At 46.0% G+C, this 20,637-nt stretch overlaps 3 protein-coding genes across 3 annotated transcripts; all 3 read right to left on the bottom strand.

Annotated features, from left to right (window-relative positions):
• Positions 1-1,520: 1,520 nt before the first annotated feature.
• On the bottom strand, positions 1,521-2,648 carry LOC142094164 (feather beta keratin). The gene is made up of 2 exons (XM_075176046.1): positions 2,597-2,648; positions 1,521-2,264 (listed from the first exon to the last, which is right to left on the bottom strand). The coding sequence occupies exon 2, from the start codon at positions 2,241-2,243 to the stop codon at positions 1,947-1,949; it is 297 nt and encodes a 98-aa protein (XP_075032147.1). The 5' UTR covers positions 2,244-2,264; positions 2,597-2,648; the 3' UTR covers positions 1,521-1,946.
• A 3,260-nt stretch (positions 2,649-5,908) lies between these two features.
• LOC142094330 (feather beta keratin) lies at positions 5,909-6,421 on the bottom strand. The gene has a single exon (XM_075176350.1). The coding sequence runs from the start codon at positions 6,216-6,218 to the stop codon at positions 5,922-5,924; it is 297 nt and encodes a 98-aa protein (XP_075032451.1). The 5' UTR covers positions 6,219-6,421; the 3' UTR covers positions 5,909-5,921.
• A 2,419-nt stretch (positions 6,422-8,840) lies between these two features.
• On the bottom strand, positions 8,841-9,597 carry LOC142094163 (feather beta keratin). Its single transcript, XM_075176045.1, has 2 exons — positions 9,514-9,597; positions 8,841-9,198 (listed from the first exon to the last, which is right to left on the bottom strand). Exon 2 carries the CDS (start codon positions 9,175-9,177, stop codon positions 8,881-8,883), a length of 297 nt encoding a protein of 98 aa, XP_075032146.1. The 5' UTR covers positions 9,178-9,198; positions 9,514-9,597; the 3' UTR covers positions 8,841-8,880.
• Positions 9,598-20,637: the final 11,040 nt, after the last annotated feature.

The following is a 20,637-nucleotide window of genomic DNA, read 5'->3' as shown; positions in this document are numbered from 1 at the left end:
TTGACCCTACATACTGACAGGACAGCACACACAGTTCCCAACACTCAGCAAGATTTCCGTGCAAAACGTAACCCTCCTCAGAAGCAAGTGAGGGCTGGCAGTGTCAACAAGGACGGTCTGGAGAGCAGTGGATGTCAGGATCTCCCCAGGGATGCATGCCAAGGGAAGGATTCAATGCTCTTCACTGCATTTCCTGGGGCAAGACAGGGGCTGAATGTCCCCAAGAGGAAGGACAGCCCAGTTTGGGGCACCAGTCACACTCCTCTGACTCCCCAGCCGGGTCCTCATTGCAAAGGGTGGACAAAATTCCTACCCCAACTAGGCTGGGACTCCACCAGAGACAGGCAACTCTAATCACAGAGGCCCAAGCCAAATTCCTCATTCAGGAGATGAAGGGAGTTTTTAGGTTGACAGGAGATGTTTATCTAAGCAAATATGCACACAGAAGACAACCCCAGTGTGACTGCCACACAGCAGCCCTGCACGGAATGGAAGCATTTCCTTCAAACATAAAAGAGTTTTCATTACCTTCAAAACATACTGCACACCAGTTTTCTATCCATGGCACTTCCACTTAAAACCCTTCCACAAGCAAAATATTAAATGCAAACAAACCATTTCCTACCATTTCTCCATTCTCTCTGGCTCAGCCCCCCATACTGAGTGTCTACGTAAAGGCTCAAGCATCCTGACACACCCTGCTCCCTCAGAGCATGTACTCAGGATGTTGCCTTCCTTCGCTGGTTCGATCTTGACCTTGCTTCTGCTAATAGCTCAGCATAGCTTACAATCATGGCTGGGAGGGCATTTGTAGAGGGTCTCTCAGCACATAAAGACAGAAGGATACATTGAAGGATAGCTTCTTTCAGGGAAGACAAGAAGGTAGCCATCTGGTGCAAAGATATATATTTAAGTACAGGATAGTGCACAAGAGTAGTCTTTGACTCTGTCAGAAGCAGGACTGTAGGGCCAGGTGGAAAGTATTCCACATGGAGAAACAGAACAGAGAAGGGAGGGAAAGAGAAGGAAATTGAAAATGGGAACACATATTTCCTTTTACACAGTTGCCGTGGGGGCCATCTGTCCCTTCAATTCCTGTGGGACTCCCTCCAGTTCCAGGGTTTGGAAGAAGTGCTTGGAGGAGGGAAGGGCAAGGACACATTGCAAGGAGGAACATGAGAGCAGAGCCTTGGCCAGCTGGGGGTTGGCCTGCACAGAAATGTCTTCCTGCAGGCCAATGGCTGGCCTCGTCAACTGGAAGCCAGTATCACGTGTCCCTTGGGGGAGCTCCGGGCCACCCTTTGCACACGCAGAAAATACCACACAGCCCTCCACCTCCCCATGTCTCTTCCAATGACCATGGCCCTTGAGGGTACTCAGCTCCTCCAGGCACGACAGAGGTCCACCACTGGGCCTTACCCGCCCACCCTATTCCCCTCCAGGACATCCCATTTCCCCCATTGAGCAGCATGACTGGGCATCCCAGGAGGGAAGGAACACGAGGAGACTCAAGCTACAATGCAGCATAAACTTTAATGCGTCTAAAGAGTGAAACAAAGCAGTGCATGCTGGAAGGGACCCGGTGCAGGCTGCCACAAGGGCAGCTGACAGTCAGGCACCCCTTCACAGCCATGGGACACGCGTCTTCCTCCCACACACATGGGGAGAGGCTGATGAGCAGGGCCCTCTCGGATTGCTTCAGGATGAACCCATGGCACAGGACAGCAGGAGACAACAGGGACTCATGATGCGGAGAAGAAAGCAGGAGAAGGAGAAGACATCAGTTGGCCGTGTTTCCAGACAGCACCTTGCTTCCCTCCCTCCTTTGCAGGAGGCCACGAGGGTGCTCAGCCCATCTGGAAAGCCTGGCCAGCAGCTCCGTCCTCAGTCCGGCTTTGGGCTTTGGGCTTCCTGGTCGATGCACTCACTGGACGTCCAGCCCGCCTTTAGCAGGGCAGGCACCTTCTGCCGTAGTAGCGGCCACCAAGGCCAGAGAGGTTAAAGCCCCCAGAGGAGATGGGCACTCCCTCAGCACTCAGGATGCTGCCAACAGCAGCCGAGGTGGTGGATCCCACAGCGGTGTTCTGGGGGAAGGAGCTGAGGATGGGTCCGGGCAGGGTCACCACCACGGGAGATGGTTCAATAATCACCCGGGAGTCCTGGCACTGCCTGACGCAGGGCTCGTTGCAGCTGTTGGCAAGCGGGGTTGGGCCACAGGGACGGCACAGGTCGTAGCAGGACATGGTTGTGGGCTGGAGGTGCACCTGGGAGAGAGGGCAGGGAAAGCACAGGCAGCAGGTGAGGCGCAGCCTGACAGCCTGCTCGGCAAGAGAAAAGGCACAGGCTGGGGAGCAGGGACAGTCTGCGTAGGGGGAAAAGAGGATTAGGTGTCCCGGCCCCACATTTTCCCTGCAAAGAGAGCCCAAGACCTTCTCCCGCCTCCCCCCAATGTGGCAAAGAGAACAGAGATGCTGGGGCAGGATCAAGGAGCAAGGGTCTCAGCAAAAGCTACACCAAGGCAAAGACTCAGTTGAAGTTAAAAAACAAAGAGAAAAAGGCGAAAGACAAGAAACAGGCTAAGGCGGTTGCAGCTCACCTCGTTCACCAGGGAGGAGAAGGCAAGAGAAGTGGATGAGGGAGCCTGCTCTTGGACTGGCTTTTATACTGGTCCCGACCGCCCCAGGCCCAGAGGCACCCTTTGCGCATGTAATGTGTTTACCAACAAGCTCATCTTGCATGCAAAGCATCACAATTACAGAAATGGGGACACTGCTTCTGTTCCCTGCAACCTTTGCTTTTCATTTCCCTGTTCATGACATGCCCAGTCAGCCACACAGGCTCCTTTCAAGTGACGGGATTAGAGGCCAAAACGTTTCCAGGGGAAATGACACGTCAGCACAGGCCGATGATGCAGCCAGTGATGAGGAGTGTCCCACCTCGCCAGGTGATGCCAACCCCTTGCCCTCCAGGGCCTCACTGTAAGGATTCTCATAATGAGCGGGGCATGTTTTCTTCCAACTCTAAAATAGAAGGCCAGACTTAAAAAGAATTTTCTGTGACAGGAATCACCATATCCATTGTGTAACCTAATACCTAACTCCATCAAATTTAGTTATAATTTATATATCCCAGTTTGGATACCCTGTAAGGTTTTAGGCTCAGCAATTTAACATCAAGAGAAATCCATATGCTTTTTGCCCTTCCTTATCTTACCTGGAGAGCCTCCAGCAGCCTCCAATCAACGGGAGAAGGACGTTTGAGAAAGAGACACTCCTCTTCAACACACACGAAGTCTACTTCCCCCCGCCCCCTCCCAGCACCAAACGTCAGTGTTGGGCCTTCCCAACTGTTCCCTCTTCATCGCCAAGGCTACCAAATACTTCTTCTTTGATCCTAACTAACTCAATAACAGGAACTGCAAAAAGCTTGGAAAGCTTTCCATGAGACATCAAAACTCATCACAAGTATGCATGGTCCGAGAATGTCAGCAGGAACAAGCAAGTAGACATCAGGATCTCTGTTTCCTCTTCCCAAGCATCTCAGCACACTCAGACATGCAGTTTCCCACTGGCCCATGCTAGTCCTGCAGTCAGCACCTATGGACAGTCTCTGCCCAAACACTGATGTGCAAGAAGAGGAAATCTCCTGAGCGCCTGGGATACAGGACACCAGCTCCATCTATCTCAACAATGGCGGGAAGGACTTCTTCCTTCAAGAAAGGAAGCTGACATTATTTTCATAAGAGCAAAATATGTCTTTTCGCCTAAGGGTCTTTTCAGTCTAAGGGTTTTTTCTTTTGCTCCAGAAAACCCACAGGTAGAGTCTCCTACCAGACCTTGATACTCCCACAGTCAACGCCTATGGCGAGGGTCTGCCCAAACCCCCCAGTGCCCTGACGCTCTCTCTGATCACGTGCTGCAGATGCTGCCTTCCATCCCTGGTACGACATTTTCACCCCACCGTGCTTCTGCTGTCAGCTCAGCATGGCTCATGAAGGTTGATGGAGAGTGCATTTCCTGAGGGCCTTCCTGCACAGCAGGGCACAGGGATTTTGCTGACAGCAGCTTCTTTCAGGGAAGACAGGGCTTTAGCTATGGGGAAAGGCACTGTGGGGGTGCCCACAGCCTATGGGACAGCACAGGTGACCCTCACTCTACCTGAAGCAGGAGTTGGGGGCCCCGGCCAAAACATCACCTGTGGAGGACTGCAGGATGCGGGAAGAAGGGATAGACAGCTTGTCCCCTGTGGCAGGAGCAACCACCACATCCCAGTGGAGTTTACCACACCAACTACATGCCAAGTCCACGCACCAGCAAGGTTACTTCCCTCCCAGATGTCAGCAGTCTTGCAGTTGAGGGCAGAAAGGCAGGACAACACAATGGCTGCATCCTGGAGGGTTTCTTTTTTCCTTTCCCTGGTGTGCAGAGGACAGAGAGGGACTTGCTAAATGCCCTCACTTCAGTGTCGTGGGCCACAGGTCATGTAAACTCCCAAGCAGTGAATGTGCAGCTCCGCCAACATTGCTGAGTGGTTAAGAAAGGGGTCTGAGGGGCACAAACAGATGGTGGGGGCAGAAGTGAAGGGACACAATTCCTTGGGCATCTCTCAACACACCAGACACGTCTTGGAGCCATGGAAAGCATCGCAGGGGTTTGCTGAGAGACACGACAAGTCTGGTGTTCAGGACAAAGGGATGTGGGTGACTTTGGGTGTCTTTGTCACACGTAAAGGACAGTGCCCACCAGGTCACCATTTCAGTGGCACACCCACTCTCAATGCCTCAAAAGGATACCAGTGCACCACCAGCCAGCGCTTTACCCTGTACGGGATCACATTTGCTAGTGCAGCATACTGTTGTACCCTGGGCTGCTTTAGACAAAGTATTTCCAGCAGGTTGAGAGAGTTGATCGTTCCCCTTTACTCAGCACTCATGAGGCCATACTGGGAGTACTGTGTCCAGTTCTGGGCTGCAAGAGAGACATGGACATGCTGGAGAGAATCAAATGAAAGGCCACACAGGTGATTAAGGAACTGGAGCGTCTCACATATGAGGAAAGACTGAGAGCTGGGAAGAGCAGGCTTGGGGGAAGAGACCCTCATTAATGTATTTAACTACGGGAAGGGAAGGTGCAAGGAGGAAGGAGTTAGGCTCTTTTCAGTGCTGCCCATTGAAAGCACCAGTTGCAATGGGCACAAAATGAAACACCGAAAGCTCCGTCTGAATTTCAGGAAACACTTTTCTACTGTGAGGGTCACCAAGCACGGGAACACATTGCCCAGTGACATTATGGAGTCTCCACCTTTGGAGATATCCAAAAGCCATCTGGACCTAGAGCAACTGGCTCCAGGCTGACCTCCTTGAGCAGAAGGTTGGACCAGATGACCTCCAGAAGTCCCTTCCAACCTCAATCATGTTCTGATTCTGTGATTTCCCATTGAGCAGCATGACTGGGCATCCCAGGAGGGAAGGAACACGAGGAGACTCAAGCTACAATGCAGCATAAACTTTAATGCGTCTAAAGAGTGAAACAAAGCAGTGCATGCTGGAAGGGACCCGGTGCAGGCTGCCACAAGGGCAGCTGACAGTCAGGCACCCCTTCACAGCCATGGGACACGCGTCTTCCTCCCACACACATGGGGAGAGGCTGATGAGCAGGGCCCTCTCGGATTGCTTCAGGATGAACCCATGGCACAGGACAGCAGGAGACAACAGGGACTCATGATGCGGAGAAGAAAGCAGGAGAAGGAGAAGACATCAGTTGGCCGTGTTTCCAGACAGCACCTTGCTTCCCTCCCTCCTTTGCAGAAGGCCACGAGGGTGCTCAGCCCATCTGGAAAGCCTGGCCAGCAGCTCCGTCCTCAGTCCGGCTTTTGGCTTTGGGCTTCCTGGTCAATGCACTCACTGGACGTCCAGCCCGCCTTTAGCAGGGCAGGCACCTTCTGCCATAGTAGCGGCCACCAAGGCCAGAGAGGTTAAAGCCCCCAGAGGAGATGGGCACTCCCTCAGCACTCAGGATGCTGCCAACAGCAGCGGAGGTGGTGGATCCCACAGCGGTGTTCTGGGGGAAGGAGCTGAGGATGGGTCCGGGCAGGGTCACCACCACGGGAGATGGTTCAATAATCACCCGGGAGTCCTGGCACTGCCTGACGCAGGGCTCGTTGCAGCTGTTGGCAAGCGGGGTTGGGCCACAGGGACGGCACAGGTCGTAGCAGGACATGGTTGTGGGCTGGAGGTGCACCTGGGAGAGAGGGCAGGGAAAGCACAGGCAGCAGGTGAGGCGCAGCCTGACAGCCTGCTCGGCAAGAGAAAAGGCACAGGCTGGGGAGCAGGGACAGCCTGCGTAGGGAGGAAGAGGGATTAAACAGCCCCGGTCCCCAAGGTTTCCCTGTAAAGAAAGCCCAAGACCTTCTCCCACCTCCCATGATGGTGGCCAGGAGCCAAGAGTCAGCAACACGACAAAGGAGCAAGGGTCTCAGCAAAAGCTACACCAAGGCCAGAAGACAAGGAGAAAAACGGCAAAGAGCAGAATCAGTCGAAGGCACTCGCTACTTACCTCGTTCACCAAGGAGGAGAAGGCAAGAGAAGTGGATGAGGGAGCCTGCTCCTGGACTGGCTTTTATACTGGTCCCGACCGCCCCAGGCCCAGAGGCACCCTTTGCGCATGAAATGTGTTTACCAACAAGCTCATCTTGCATGCAAAGCATCACAATTACAGAAATGGGGGGTTTTATTTGTGCCCTGCAACCTTTGCTTTTCATTTCCCTGTTCATGACATGCCCAGTCAGCCACACAGGCTCCTTTCAAGTGACGGGATTAGAGGCCAAAACGTTTCCAGGGGAAATGACATGTCAGCACAGGCCGATGATGCAGCCAGTGATGAGGAGTGTCCCACCTCGCCAGGTGATGCCATCCCCTTGCCCTCCAGGGCCTCACTTTCAAGTGTTTCCTGATGAACGGGGCTTCATCACCCTGGGGCTTCAGCCTGGACATCCGCATGCAAGGGTCGGCACCGTCACTCGCTCTCCCTCATGCTCTGCTCACTCACACTGTATTAGGCATCGCCTCTCCAGGCAGGGCACCTCTGCCCTTGGCTTTTAGACTCTCTCTCTGAGATTGAGCTGCGCTCTCGGTGGAAGCTTGCCTGGCTCTTCTGCCATCTTCCTCCTCTCCTTCATCCCTACCCACCTTAAGCAGCACACTACCAGTGGTAAAGAATGAAGGCTATTCCCCTCCCAACACTCTTTGCTGGAGACCTCTGGCAAAGTTGGAGGCACCCCAGTGACCAAGGCACGTGCTGGCCAATCCATACACACCTTTCTTTCTACCCACGTCTTTGTCACAGCTTCTGCTCTGACCATCCAGACTGCTGGCACACCAGGCATGACCAAATACCTGGCAGGATTTCCACAGGAAACCCAACCCTGCTCAGCAGCAAGCAGGGTCCACGAGTCTTTGCAAGGACCGGCAGAGGAGCACGGCACAAGAGGTGCCTCCTACTCTACCTGAAGTACGACCGGAGCAGCAGGACCAATGTCTCGCCTGCGTGGGAAGGAGGGACTGAGAACAGAGCTGGCAGGGTACCACTCCCTCGGTCTCCACAGCTTGAGGCCTGGTTGGAGGGACAAAAGCAGCAGTGCTTGGGACCTCTCCAGGCACAGCCTGCACAGCAGCTGAGTGGGGTTTCTGGAGGATTTGCTGCACATCTGCTCCAGGCTCACGTCCGTTCAGGACACAGTGACACACACAGAAGGACTCCATAACACTTTGTGCTTCTGACCACAAGACTGCTCCAGATGGGGCAGAGATGCTTTTCCTGCTCTCTTCTAGACCTCCGCAGAGTTTCCAGGACATGTCACCAACACTACCCATCACTTTCACATGAGGGAGGCCTATCCCTGTGTGTCCATCCTCCTCCCGTACCCATTTTACACACCCATGCTCAACCCATGCCCATTGTGCCAAAATCTAACAGAGGGCTCACAGCTCCCTTTACACAGTTGCCCTGGCTGCCCCGTGTCCCTTCAAGTTCTTTGGGACTCCCTCCAGTTCCAGGGTTTGGAAGAAGTGCTTGGAGGAGGGAAGGGCAAGGACACATTGCGAGGGGGAACACGAGAGCAGAGCCTTGGCCAGCTGGGGGTTGGCCTGCACAGAAATGTCTTCCTGCAGGCCAATGGCTGGCCTCGTCAACTGGAAGCCAGTATCACGTGTCCCTTGGGGGAGGTCCGGGCCACCCTTTGCACACGCAGAAAATATCACACAGCCCTCCACCGCCCCATGTCTCTTCCAATGACCATGACCCTTGAGGGTACTCAGCTCCTCCTGGCACGACAGAGGTCCACCACTGGGCCTTACCCGCCCACCCTGTTCCCCTCCAGGGCATCCCATTTCCCCCATTGAGCAGCATGACTGGGCATCCCAGGAGGGAAGGAACACAAGGAGACTCAAGCTACAATGCAGCATAAACTTTAATGCGTCTAAAGAGTGAAACAAAGCAGTGCATGCTGGAAGGGACCCGGTGCAGGCTGCCACAAGGGCAGCTGACAGTCAGGCACCCCTTCACAGCCATGGGACACGCGTCTTCCTCCCACACACATGGGGAGAGGCTGATGAGCAGGGCCCTCTCGGATTGCTTCAGGATGAACCCATGGCACAGGACAGCAGGAGACAACAGGGACTCATGATGCGGAGAAGAAAGCAGGAGAAGGAGAAGACATCAGTTGGCCGTGTTTCCAGACAGCACCTTGCTTCCCTCCCTCCTTTGCAGGAGGCCACGAGGGTGCTCAGCCCATCTGGAAAGCCTGGCCAGCAGCTCCGTCCTCAGTCCGGCTTTGGGCTTTGGGCTTCCTGGTCGATGCACTCACTGGACGTCCAGCCCGCCTTTAGCAGGGCAGGCACCTTCTGCCGTAGTAGCGGCCACCAAGGCCAGAGAGGTTAAAGCCCCCAGAGGAGATGGGCACTCCCTCAGCACTCAGGATGCTGCCAACAGCAGCCGAGGTGGTGGATCCCACAGCGGTGTTCTGGGGGAAGGAGCTGAGGATGGGTCCGGGCAGGGTCACCACCACGGGAGATGGTTCAATAATCACCCGGGAGTCCTGGCACTGCCTGACGCAGGGCTCGTTGCAGCTGTTGGCAAGCGGGGTTGGGCCACAGGGACGGCACAGGTCGTAGCAGGACATGGTTGTGGGCTGGAGGTGCACCTGGGAGAGAGGGCAGGGAAAGCACAGGCAGCAGGTGAGGCGCAGCCTGACAGCCTGCTCGGCAAGAGAAAAGGCACAGGCTGGGGAGCAGGGACAGCCTGCCTAGGGAGGAAGAGGGATTAAACAGCCCCGGTCCCCAAGGTTTCCCTGTAAAGAAAGCCCAAGACCTTCTCCCACCTCCCATGATGGTGGCCAGGAGCCAAGAGTCAGCAACACGACAAAGGAGCAAGGGTCTCAGCAAAAGCTACACCAAGGCCAGAAGACAAGGAGAAAAACGGCAAAGAGCAGAATCAGTCGAAGGCACTCGCTACTTACCTCGTTCACCAGGGAGGAGAAGGCAAGAGAAGTGGATGAGGGAGCCTGCTCCTGGACTGGCTTTTATACTGGTCCCGACCGCCCCAGGCCCAGAGGCACCCTTTGCGCATGTAATGTGTTTACCAACAAGCTCATCTTGTATGGAAAGCGCTCCCTACTACTGAAGTAGGCTTTGATTTGGTACTTGCAATGCTCCCTCCCCATTTCCTTGCTAATGGCATGCCCATTCCACCCTAGAGCCTTGTTTTATGTGACATAATTAGAGATCAAATGAATTTCATGTACAGCACTGTTGATTCAGGTAATTTAGACATTTATGGTGATCTGCATGGAAAGCAATGCATTTTTCCTCTTCTGTCTGTCATTTTAGTCACTGGTTTGTCTTTCACAGGGTCATTTACAAATTAGAATGATGCGAGACTCATCTTAGATAGTTACATATTTGGAAAATTTGCATGTTTTGCGCAAATATACTTCCAGGTCTTTTTCTCTGTTTCTTAGGATTGCACCACATATCTAGTTTGAGTCTCTCATTGAGTGTGAAATGTTTTTTTAGATAAAAGCCTAATTAGGTCACATACCCTGCATAGTAGCAAATTTTTAGTTTGTCAGTCAACATTAACCATTTTATTTCAGAAATCACCTCATGGTTTATAGCTTATTGTGTTGCTACCATCTAATTTTGTAGGATCTCCAACTACTTTTAATTCCCAACATACAACATGACATCTAAATATTTTAAAAAGTGTGCTCTTCCAAGCCAATTTAACACTTCAAGCCATTTTTAGAAATAATTTGCCCCTTGACCTGCAGAGCAATTTCTGTAAAGACTCGAAGAGTGTTTTTTCCTTCCCTTCTTCCAATAATAAGCTGAGGTCTGTTTGGAGGATATTTTATGTTTTTACATGGAGTCAGAAAAGGGAGCAACCACTTGTAAGGAGAATCCTTTCCTGACATCAGTCAGACTGAGAATTATCTCACCAAGCTGAGACTGAAAACTTTCAGACTTCATGGACTCATGTCCAAACTGTGCAAGGACAATGAGTTAGACACGTCAGATACTGAATTGCACATTCAAGATATCAATTAAAATCCATTGTGCAACATCAGACAGTCCAGACACCTATGAAGTACAGAAAAAACTCCTTCCACAGCAGGACTTTGAATCATCCGTGTACTGACAGCAGTGAAGACTGTGATAGTACAAGATACAAAAACATCTCATTATATGTTAGAGGTGAAACTCAATGGAAAAAGTGCTGCAGTTGTTGAGAGATGCTGACTTAGGAATTTAGCACAGCAAATCGGTGGGTTTTTTTAAAGCAAGGCAGAATTGTTCTCCAAAGCATTTCTCAGTGGAAACATACTGTTCAGTGTCTGGTGTTGGATGTGGGCTATTGGACAAGTTGTTCCCCCGGTCTAATTAGGGGTGTAATATGCTAAGGTTTTATGTACTGGCATAACAAATTGGTATCCAGAATGCCCACTTATAGTATTCAGACAACTCTCCTGTAGGAAAGAAATTAAAGCAATTGAGAACATGGTAGCAGAGGTATCCATGCAATTGCTTAGACACATACTTTCAATTAATTTATTACCATACCCAAACACAGAAAACCAAATGCTTCATTCAGGTGATGTGGCAAACAATAATTTATACTACATTCAAATAATTTGAGTTGGTAATTTTGGCTAACGAAATGAAGAAAAATGAAGAAAAACTGAAGCTTAAATTTTTACACCATCGCATGAAACATTTCTGGAGAGAAATGTTTAATTTCATTCATTAAAACAGAGCCGAATACATCACGACTACAGCAAAACAAGAATTAAACTAACTGTGAAGGAATAAAATTATCCACCCAGCAGAGTTCCTACAAAACCTCACCCACAGATTTGTGATTTTACTTTTATTATTTTAAGAATTCAATACAGAGAAAAAACAAATTCATTGGGAATGCATCCTGTAGTAATCATTGAGGTGGAATAAGTGATCAATTCCAGGATTAATGGAAATGTTTTTATAAAATATTCTTTCATTCAAAAAAGTGTATTTCACTTAAAGTTTTCTGCCTAGCAATATCAGAATCTTGATCTTTCATTTACCTCCATTACATATTTAGAAGCCACTGAGGTGTGTCTGTCTGCAGATCCCTAGGGCTGTATAACAATATTGAAGCTTCTCCTCTGGCTTCTTTAAAGGAAAGAACTTCAAAGTTAGTCCCAAATATTCATTAATGGTTGAGACATACGAAGTGTATATACTATGTAAATATTGCAAGTATATGACAAAATTTAAATAGTTATGTCACTTGGATAATAACATGACTTTAAATTTGAGAGTCATGGTTACTCCCTAAGCAGGCAATATTTAATAGCTTCAGAAACCAGGGTTATTAATTTTTTCATTAAAAAGTAGTTTTGTGTGTGTCATAATAATAACCTTTTATAAAACTTCTAGAGCGGATCCACAGCTACTCTAAATTCTTATGACTATATAATGCAGCAGCGGTGGGCAACAAAATAAGGTTGGAATATGTTTTTTTTTTTAAATCTCCAACACAAACCATCCACTTTCTCAAGCAATAGCCTGCTGCCACAAGCTCTGTGCCTGTCTCTGCTGTTACCATAAAAATCTGTTTTATATAAATCCTAAGTTATTGCTTCTCTCCCTTTGTCTTTTACAACATGTCCTTCTCAGTGAAAAATAATTTCCTCAGCTCTACTAGGAGAAGACTAAGTTGCCTACCTGCAGAGCTAGAGCCATACATCTGCTCCAGATGCATAGCGAAACTCACATCCAGTGACTCCACTGTAAGTGGGCTCCTTCAGGCTAGAGCAGGAAGGGTCTGAGACTTGCCATGACGCTTTATGGCGCTGAAAAGCCTGGTATAGCGTAACCACTTCTATTTCAATGTGCTGCCTAGATGGGAAATTGGTATTCTGTTTCTTATTCTTTAGAAAAGGACATTTCTGGCCATCGTAACCCTTTCTGATAGATAAGTGTCATTCTACACTCAAGCTTTGGTTGGTCCCTGGGATGCTTATTTGGGCATCAACCCCGATTAAAGGGTCTGCCAGCAAGAAGCAGGGTGAAAAGCTGCAGCCACCAAGGATGACAAAGACTTTTTTTGTCCCCACATAGCTCTTTTTTGGGCTGTTGTGTCAAAAGCCATAGCTGTCAGCCCACAGGACGAGCTGGTCAGGGAAAGTGTCTCACGTACCCTGAGATCTGCCCTTCCCTACAGACATATTTCCTGTCCAGAGTTGTTTACCTGCTACTTGTTTGCTTCTCTAATAGAGCAGTAAATTTTTTTCTCCCTTCTAAATTATGAGGTGTGTTGGAGGGATCCCTAGGGCAATAACTCTTATCAGGAAGCTCGGCGTCCTCCTTAAATCAAATGTCATATCACAAGTATTCATTAATGATTTATACATGCAGAGTGCTGTGTTATTAAAGTGTGGAATTGGCTTCAGACACCCTTGAATTGAGTAATAATGTCCCTTTAAGATAAACAGATCAAAGTCACATATGTCACTCCACTAATCACATCCTAATCAGGTCATGATTCCTTGCCTCATAATGCTTTTTTTTCCCCTACACTGCATTCATATTAGATCCCACTCACCCCTTATAGTCTCACGTGACCCTGGACCCCAGTAGATGCAAATAAACTCCATTGCATGGATTCGTATGTCATTGCAATGATTTCTACCATGACGGGTAAAGCCTTATAATTTTAATCCATTTTTTTCTCAGGATACAAGTCGTCTCAGTGACAGATTATTTTCCCTTTCTGTGAGCGTATTTCAAGAGCCAGCCCCTCTTCAATGGCACAACTGCTAGTGTTTTTAGTAGGGTGCCTGTCCATCAGTCTGATGCCCTTGTTCCCCAGTCATCTTTCCCCTCAAATCAGATTTAGCTGCGGTTTCTTGTAAGGACAGAAGACAGATGGACTGGGAGCTGGAGTGCACTGCTTGGAAAGCAAACAGACTTTCAGAACTACTAGTTACTTCTGGCTTCCAATTGGGAACAGCTCTGAGATGCCTCATTTTCAAGGCAAATGATTTCTAAAAAGCTATATCCTTTGAAGCACCGTGGCTTTGGCAACCAAAATCTCATCCTTTTTCACTGGGAGCAAACCTTAGCTTTCGCTGCAAAGCGGGAGCGGTTCGGGTGACTTTTTAATTCTGTCTCCCTGGATGTCTCTCACAGCTCACCCAGCTCCAAAGTCAGACTCACAGGGATCTCAGAGGAGGGATTACATGGAATCACTAGGCTCTGTATGAAGCAATACCAAAGATCATTGCTATTACTTTAGTGACCTCTGCCATTGGCCATAGCCAAGGAACCCACATGCTTAGGGAGAGCGAGTTCACATTACCTGATATATAGGGAGAAGGAATTTGGTTTTCTTTGCTCCTTAATTTTAGTACTCCTATACTCCAAAGAAGCTGGATCATACCCTCAGACAGGTGGTATAATTTTGCAGCAGACAGTCTTAGCAGTCAGCTGTTTGGACAAGGTCGATGAGCACAAAGAGGACACACTCTCTCCCCCCTAACGCTGGGATTACATTTGTAGCTGGGTGTAAAACAACAACTCTCTTTGCAGGTTTAATGTACAATCGCTGTAACTATGCAAGTAAATCTCTGGGCAAGATGCTGCCGCTGCTGGGGAACCATCTTATCTTGTGGAAGATTGGGAGATTTCAGTATAAAAAGCGTTCATGTTCCACCACCTTTCTCTGAAAACCATTTCATTTTCTTAGTTGTTAGTATTTTCCTTTTTTTAATAATTCATTCAATCTGCGGTCCTCATCTTCTAAATTATTCCTGTAAAGTACATATCTTTGTAAAGATCCCAAAGCAATGACAGTCATTGGGAACAGCCCGCGGAAGTTTCAGATTAAAGGATTTCAAAGCACTTTGCAAACTCTCATTAATGATTTATACATGCAAAACACTTATTATCATATTTTAAGTATCCAGCATGATTGCAGTGGTTTAAAACAAAGTTACAAAGTCACCCTGAAATATGTGTCAAGGTTATTAATGTACATTCTCTAGTTATGTATTAAGATGCTTGCATCATACTACATTTTTGTTTGATTTTCATTTGAAAAGTAGCTTTGCACTGCTGCCAAATTTCTCAGAATAGGCAACTGATGAAACTTGTTGCAAAGAAAACCTGAACCTTCTAAGACAATACTGATTTCTCAGAAATTACACAAACATGCACTTGCTCACTTGCTATGTACATGAAAACAGAATAATTGTATAAGCACGTATGACCTCCACATCTTGTTTAATTTTGTTTGCATTTAAGAGAGGGGTCTCAGAGAGCTGAAATACTTACATTGATATAGGAATAATAAAATAAAGACCCTTTATTAAGACCCTTAATAAAGACTAAGAGGTCTTTTCAGAGGAGTCAGGAGAATGATTTGAACAAAGGATTAGGTTCTTGTACATCTCTAATGAAAGAATGTGAGCAGAATGTGAAGGTCAGAAAAACGCGCAAGTCAGGTTAGTCTGACACATGCAGACAGTATGTAGAACTTAGCCTTGGGGAAAAAAATACCCGAGTAGCTAATTAGGATCTCACGCATAAAAGGATTCTTTAAGCTTTCAATCAATTTAAGAAAGTTGCCAGAACATAGGCCTCCTATTTCTCTTCTTACTCTTTCCTTTATTCGCTTTCATTATTTTTCCCCTCTTTAACTGTTCTCTTCAGAAAAGCAGACAAATCCGTCTTGAGACAATTGTTCCTTGGTAACTAACCATTACCCAAGGGATGATATTTGATGTAGGATTTTCATTTAAAGGGTATTATTTTTTTAACAAAGATCATTACTCCATAGTTAGTAATATGCAGGCATTGGTAATTGCAGATTTCTTAAGTGACAGCTTAGGTTTCAAAATACATAAATGAAGCCACAGATTTTAACTAGGGATGGTGCCTTAAAATACTTTAAGCAGCTTTAAAAGCCTTTTTTCCTCTGTTTTTTTTTTTTTTTTGGGGGGGGAAATCAATAAAAATTAAAAAATAAATCAATGTTTACAATTCATTCCAAGTAGGGGAGGGAAATTAAAAAAAAAAAGCATAGTTTGAAAATTTCCAGCCCTATGGAATTGCTATGTTTTGTTCAGACCAAGTGCATCTCCACTACATTAGGATTTCTAATCCCTTTGGACACTTATCTCTTCAGATTCAATTTCAGGTCTCTTACCTTTCCTGTAAACATGGCTATCTCAGAGAGAAGGATGTTCCGGTGTCCAAACCACTGGTCTAGTTGCGGTTGTACACACTTCAGTCATCCTATAGACTGAGCTGTTAGACCAAATCCTCAGTTTATTGTGGAAACAGCACTGGGAGAATGTGAATATAATGGGTACTCTTAAAATTAAATAATTTATTAAAACTCAGGTCTCTGTTTACTTCCTGACTGCCACAGATTTCCTATGTAAAACTGGAAAAGTCATTTCAGGACATATCAAAAAGTGCTCACTGTACTTTTCTGTACTGACAGCCCCTCCCTTAATCCCTGTACATTAATGTTGCATTTGTAAAAGAGATAGTAATCCCTTCTCTTTTGTTTCTCAGGTCTAATCAGTTTGAACGCTTGTTGTTCGGTGTGGGGACTTGCCCTTTGTTTGCCCAATGCAATGCAATCTCAGTTAAGACTTCAAAGAGTTGCTGGAATTCAAATTATAAATAATATGATAAATGCCAATGAGGAAAGCCTGTTTTACTCCAGGCTGTTCCATTTGCTCACTAAGTGACCTCTGACAATTCATTTAGCCTCTGTGCTTCACTATTAAACCTAGATAATAACTAGAATTAAAATTTGCCAAAGGCAATGAAAAATCAAGCTGCAAGGGAAGTGCAAGGCAGCATTTTAGATAGTGCCCAAAACTGCAGAGAGAGTAAAAGTCTCAAGGAGTCCCACATCGTACTGTGGCACAAGGGGCCGTAAAAAGAGGATGCAATGAACACAAAGCACTGAGCAGTATTTAGAAAACAGAAGGCTCATAAGAGGAGCACGGGTTACACTAAGCCTGAATTAATGGCACAAAATGCGTCAACTACAGAAGATGAGCATAGTTGGCAGCTAAAGTTTTTCTCGCCAGGCATTTCCAGCTATCTTCCTGTAATGTTTATTAAAGATTATATCTAATTTGTCCCAAGCACTTATGGAAAAGCCTCTATGGGGCATTGCCCTGGTTCAGGCAGTGTCCAGGGCCACTCGGCTCCCCCAGACACAGGGAAGGAGCTGCCACCCCACAGCCACCACCGCTCTCGGGCTTCTTCACACCAGCCCCGTGGGGCTCTCCTGCTGCAGGGCTCCATGCCTCCATGTCTATAAAATGAGCTACTGGGGCAATTCCAGTAATTAATGGATCTACTGCATGCGATAGCTTTCCTCCCTAAGAACAGTGCCTGTGGTGGTTTACAGTCAGTTAAAAACTGGATTGTTTTTTTACCTACAAGTTTTTAAGGTTTATCTTCACTTGGCTTGTGAGCAGCACGTTGTGTGAATTTTATATTGATACAACCAATGGTTTTCTTTTTCCATGGTTAAATTGCAAGAACCAAATCTTACTAAATGAATTCCAAATTAAAATAAACACATATAAATAAATATATATTAATCTCCCTATATATGCATATATGATTTTTCAGCTGAATGAATCCTGCTGCACAGCTTTAATGTTACATAGCTCCTCAGTGGCAGAGCAGTGCTTAGGCAGATTAATTAGAGGTAAATCTTAGGACGTTCCCGCTTGCCTTTACTCCCCTTTTGCCTGGAGCCCTCAAAAAGCCTACTTTAATCAGAAAACTGTACTCATTTTTCCCGTTTCTTATTATGGCCCTAAAAAACAACTTGGCTAAGATGTAGTAACATTTTACTCAAAAAAGAAAAGTCCAAGCAGCACTAAAGGTGCAATGCAAATCCACCTTTTTACTCCAGACTTTTTTTTTTTGCCAAAGTGAAGCACCTGCTTCACTCATTGGTGTTTCCCCATAGATTCATACCCTCAAAATCAATATGAGAAACAAGGGACAGAGCTTTTAATTTGTTCAAAAAAATCCCGTGCCTCCCTGAAGAACAGCTGCCTTCAGCAAATAGGAAAGGCTTTATCTTATGTATGTTATGCAGAAGGAATAGGCAATTTTTTTTCCTATAGCTCCAAGCAGGCAGATTTGATTTTGAAATGTTTTAGACAAATCCGTGTAAATGCTCTGGTAATCCCCACAAGGGCTGAAGGCATGCCGATGCACAGGCGTGAGCACAACACCTCTAGCAGGGAGTCAGACTGAGCACGAAGTTTCCTAACCAGGATGGAGCAGAGAGACATGAAAAGAGACAAAAGCATGGGAAAATCAGCTACAAATAAATATACTACATTATGCAAATTTGCACCAGCCTTGACTCCAGTCATTCTGCAGGGCTGTGAAGTGTTACTAAAATAATGTATTTCAGCCTTAAATCTTTACCTTCTCCAGAGCAGCTGGTGCATCTCTGTCCCTTAAAGGAGGAGCCTTTAGGGATCCCTGCGTATTTGGACAAAGTGGCAATACCACCTTTTGTCCTGAACAGGGAAGTTCTTACTGGAGTCCTCTCAGCTGGCTCGTTTTTCTTAGTCACTTCCGTCCCAGAAAGCTTTTTAGTCCCATCCTAAACTTCATTGTCTTAAAGCAACCATCAGGCCCTGAAACCTCATGACAAAGACTCCACTGTCAAAACTATTAATTCTCTTTCACAAAATTTATATTCAAAATGAAGGGCAACCGTTGTGTGGTGCTAGGAAGATGACATGCCTCCCTTCCTTGGGAACTGGGAGGAAGGATTCCTATGTTCATAATTACTATTTACTTAAAATTTTCCTTCATATTATAAATTAGCTGTAGCTTGGGAGGGTGTTAGCAGGGGTCCTAAGGCAAAAGCATTTACAGGAACTTGTGAACAGAACAAAAGATTTCAGACTGATTCCCAGTAATTTATGCAGATAAAGCATCGTGCATCAAGTATGCTAATGCAAGACAGCGAGTTGTATTGTACTTCTTAAGTGTGTCCCCAAATACGTAAGTGATCCCTATCCCTGGTATGACAATAAGATTTTAATTAAGGATACATTTTATGTACTAAAAAAACTGTTTTCTGGTTTATGAGCTGACATGTCAGGTGACTGTTATGCCAAAAAAACTAGCTGTGCTAACTCGTGGCTTTTTCAGAAAGATATTTCTATGTGAATCCTGACTTCCCTCTCCTACTTTAACACGATATTTCTGTCATATTGATTTCTTTAAAGTGTTTATGAAAACATTTTTAAATCCACATCTGGCTCATTCATAAAAATTTTGACAAACGGACAGCTCCCATTTTCTCCGATTCTTTGGTAGTATATTAAACTTATGTCTCTCATTTGTGTTAAATTAAGTTCTCATCAGGATAGAGCTATTTCTTGTGTACTTTTTTCCCCATTCTTCGCCTTAGTACTGTCACAGAAAAACGCAGCCTAGATGGAAACACCAGTTTCAGAGTACAGTCCATTGCAACCTTACCTTTCCTATAATATTGTCCTTTTCAACCCGGTCAAAAAGCTGAAGGGGGGGGGGGAGCCAAAACAAAACACCAAAACACAACAACTCAGCTCTGTGATGCTCTGTGACTTCACTTTGAGTCAGTGGCAAAAAAAAGTGGGTGGTATCTACCTGCCTTTAATTGCAACATGGTCAAACCCTGCAAAGACACCTGAAACAAATCCACATGCTCCACTTAAATCCTATGCAAGCACTATTTGTAAAGACTAAAGTGGATGTTAGATAACATAGATCACTCTCCCTAGGAATCAATCCTATTCAGAGATGATCAGTCTCATTGGGAAAATGGCTACAAATTTATTGAGTTGTTCTCCTCATCTATGAATATTCACTGAGAGGGGTAACAGTTGTATACTGTGAAGTTTAATCCCCTGTGAGGCATTCCAGAGGCATTTCTCTTCCATACTGGACAACATGTCAGATTTAGGAAATGAAAATAAAATCCTGTTCTCTGACAGCAAATGGTGCTACTGATGTTCCCCTGAATCCCTTTCACAAACTGAATTTGAAGAAAAACAAAAATGCAGATAAAGAAATGCTTGATCAACTCATGATATAACTGAAATGTGGTTAATGAAGTATATCAAGTTCTTTTTGACCCATGAAATGTTAAAGTGAATCCTGCCTGCAGGGTGTAGTATGTATTTAGCACACTGTGAAGAACCAATAGCTAACAAACACAAACAGCGAGCAAAACAGTTTCATTACTTGCAGAAGTTATGCATGCAGCAAAGTTTGTTTTGCAACTAATTAAGACTTCATGCAAAAAGGGTGTCACATCCTCCAGGCAATTTGACTAAGTGTATAAAAGCATTTGCTACGTAGAACTCTTCTAATCACTTTTCTTAAACTCTTCTGCTTGGTGATCTGGGTAAGTCAATTTTTAATCAATTACTTATTGCTATCTAAATATTATCAAATGATGGGTTAAACTTAGGAAATGGCAAGGGGGTGTTCTTCCAGAAATATACTTTCTATTGTCCTTTAGTTTTAAGTCAATTTAAGTTTTACACTTCAGAGGTGAAAGCTGGCATTTGCAAACTATGTTAGTCTTCAGGACAGTAGTTCATTTAAACCAGGGATGGCATATAAAACTCCCTCAGAACTCCATAGAGTCTCAATAATTTCATACTGGCAAGCGTTCTTTTCATGTTAAAAAGACTAGGTTTCATTAAACAAATTATCATGAAAAAAAATAATTTTTTATGATGTTCTCACCCTCAGCTGTCTTCAAGGAAGCTACGATGTCTTTTAACAGTTGGAGAACTTGTCCTAAATATTTTCAAAATCCTACAGAGACGGGAACTCAGATTTTTCTTACTGAAAAGCCACTTTATTGCTGATTTTGTTTAAAATATATTTATAGTGCTGAATTCCAAATCTAGAAGGAATGCACAATTGTTCCTTCTTCATCTCTTTTCATGAGTACTAGGATGAGCTTTGACAAACTGTTTGTCTGCATTGGACCACGCAAGGATTCCTACCCTTAAGACTGATCTGTGGTAGCAATTCTT

Source organism: Calonectris borealis, chromosome 29 (genome assembly GCF_964195595.1).
Source record: "Calonectris borealis chromosome 29, bCalBor7.hap1.2, whole genome shotgun sequence".
In the NCBI taxonomy this organism is placed as follows: Eukaryota; Metazoa; Chordata; class Aves; order Procellariiformes; family Procellariidae; genus Calonectris; species Calonectris borealis.
This window is presented reverse-complemented; position numbering and strand designations above follow the sequence as displayed.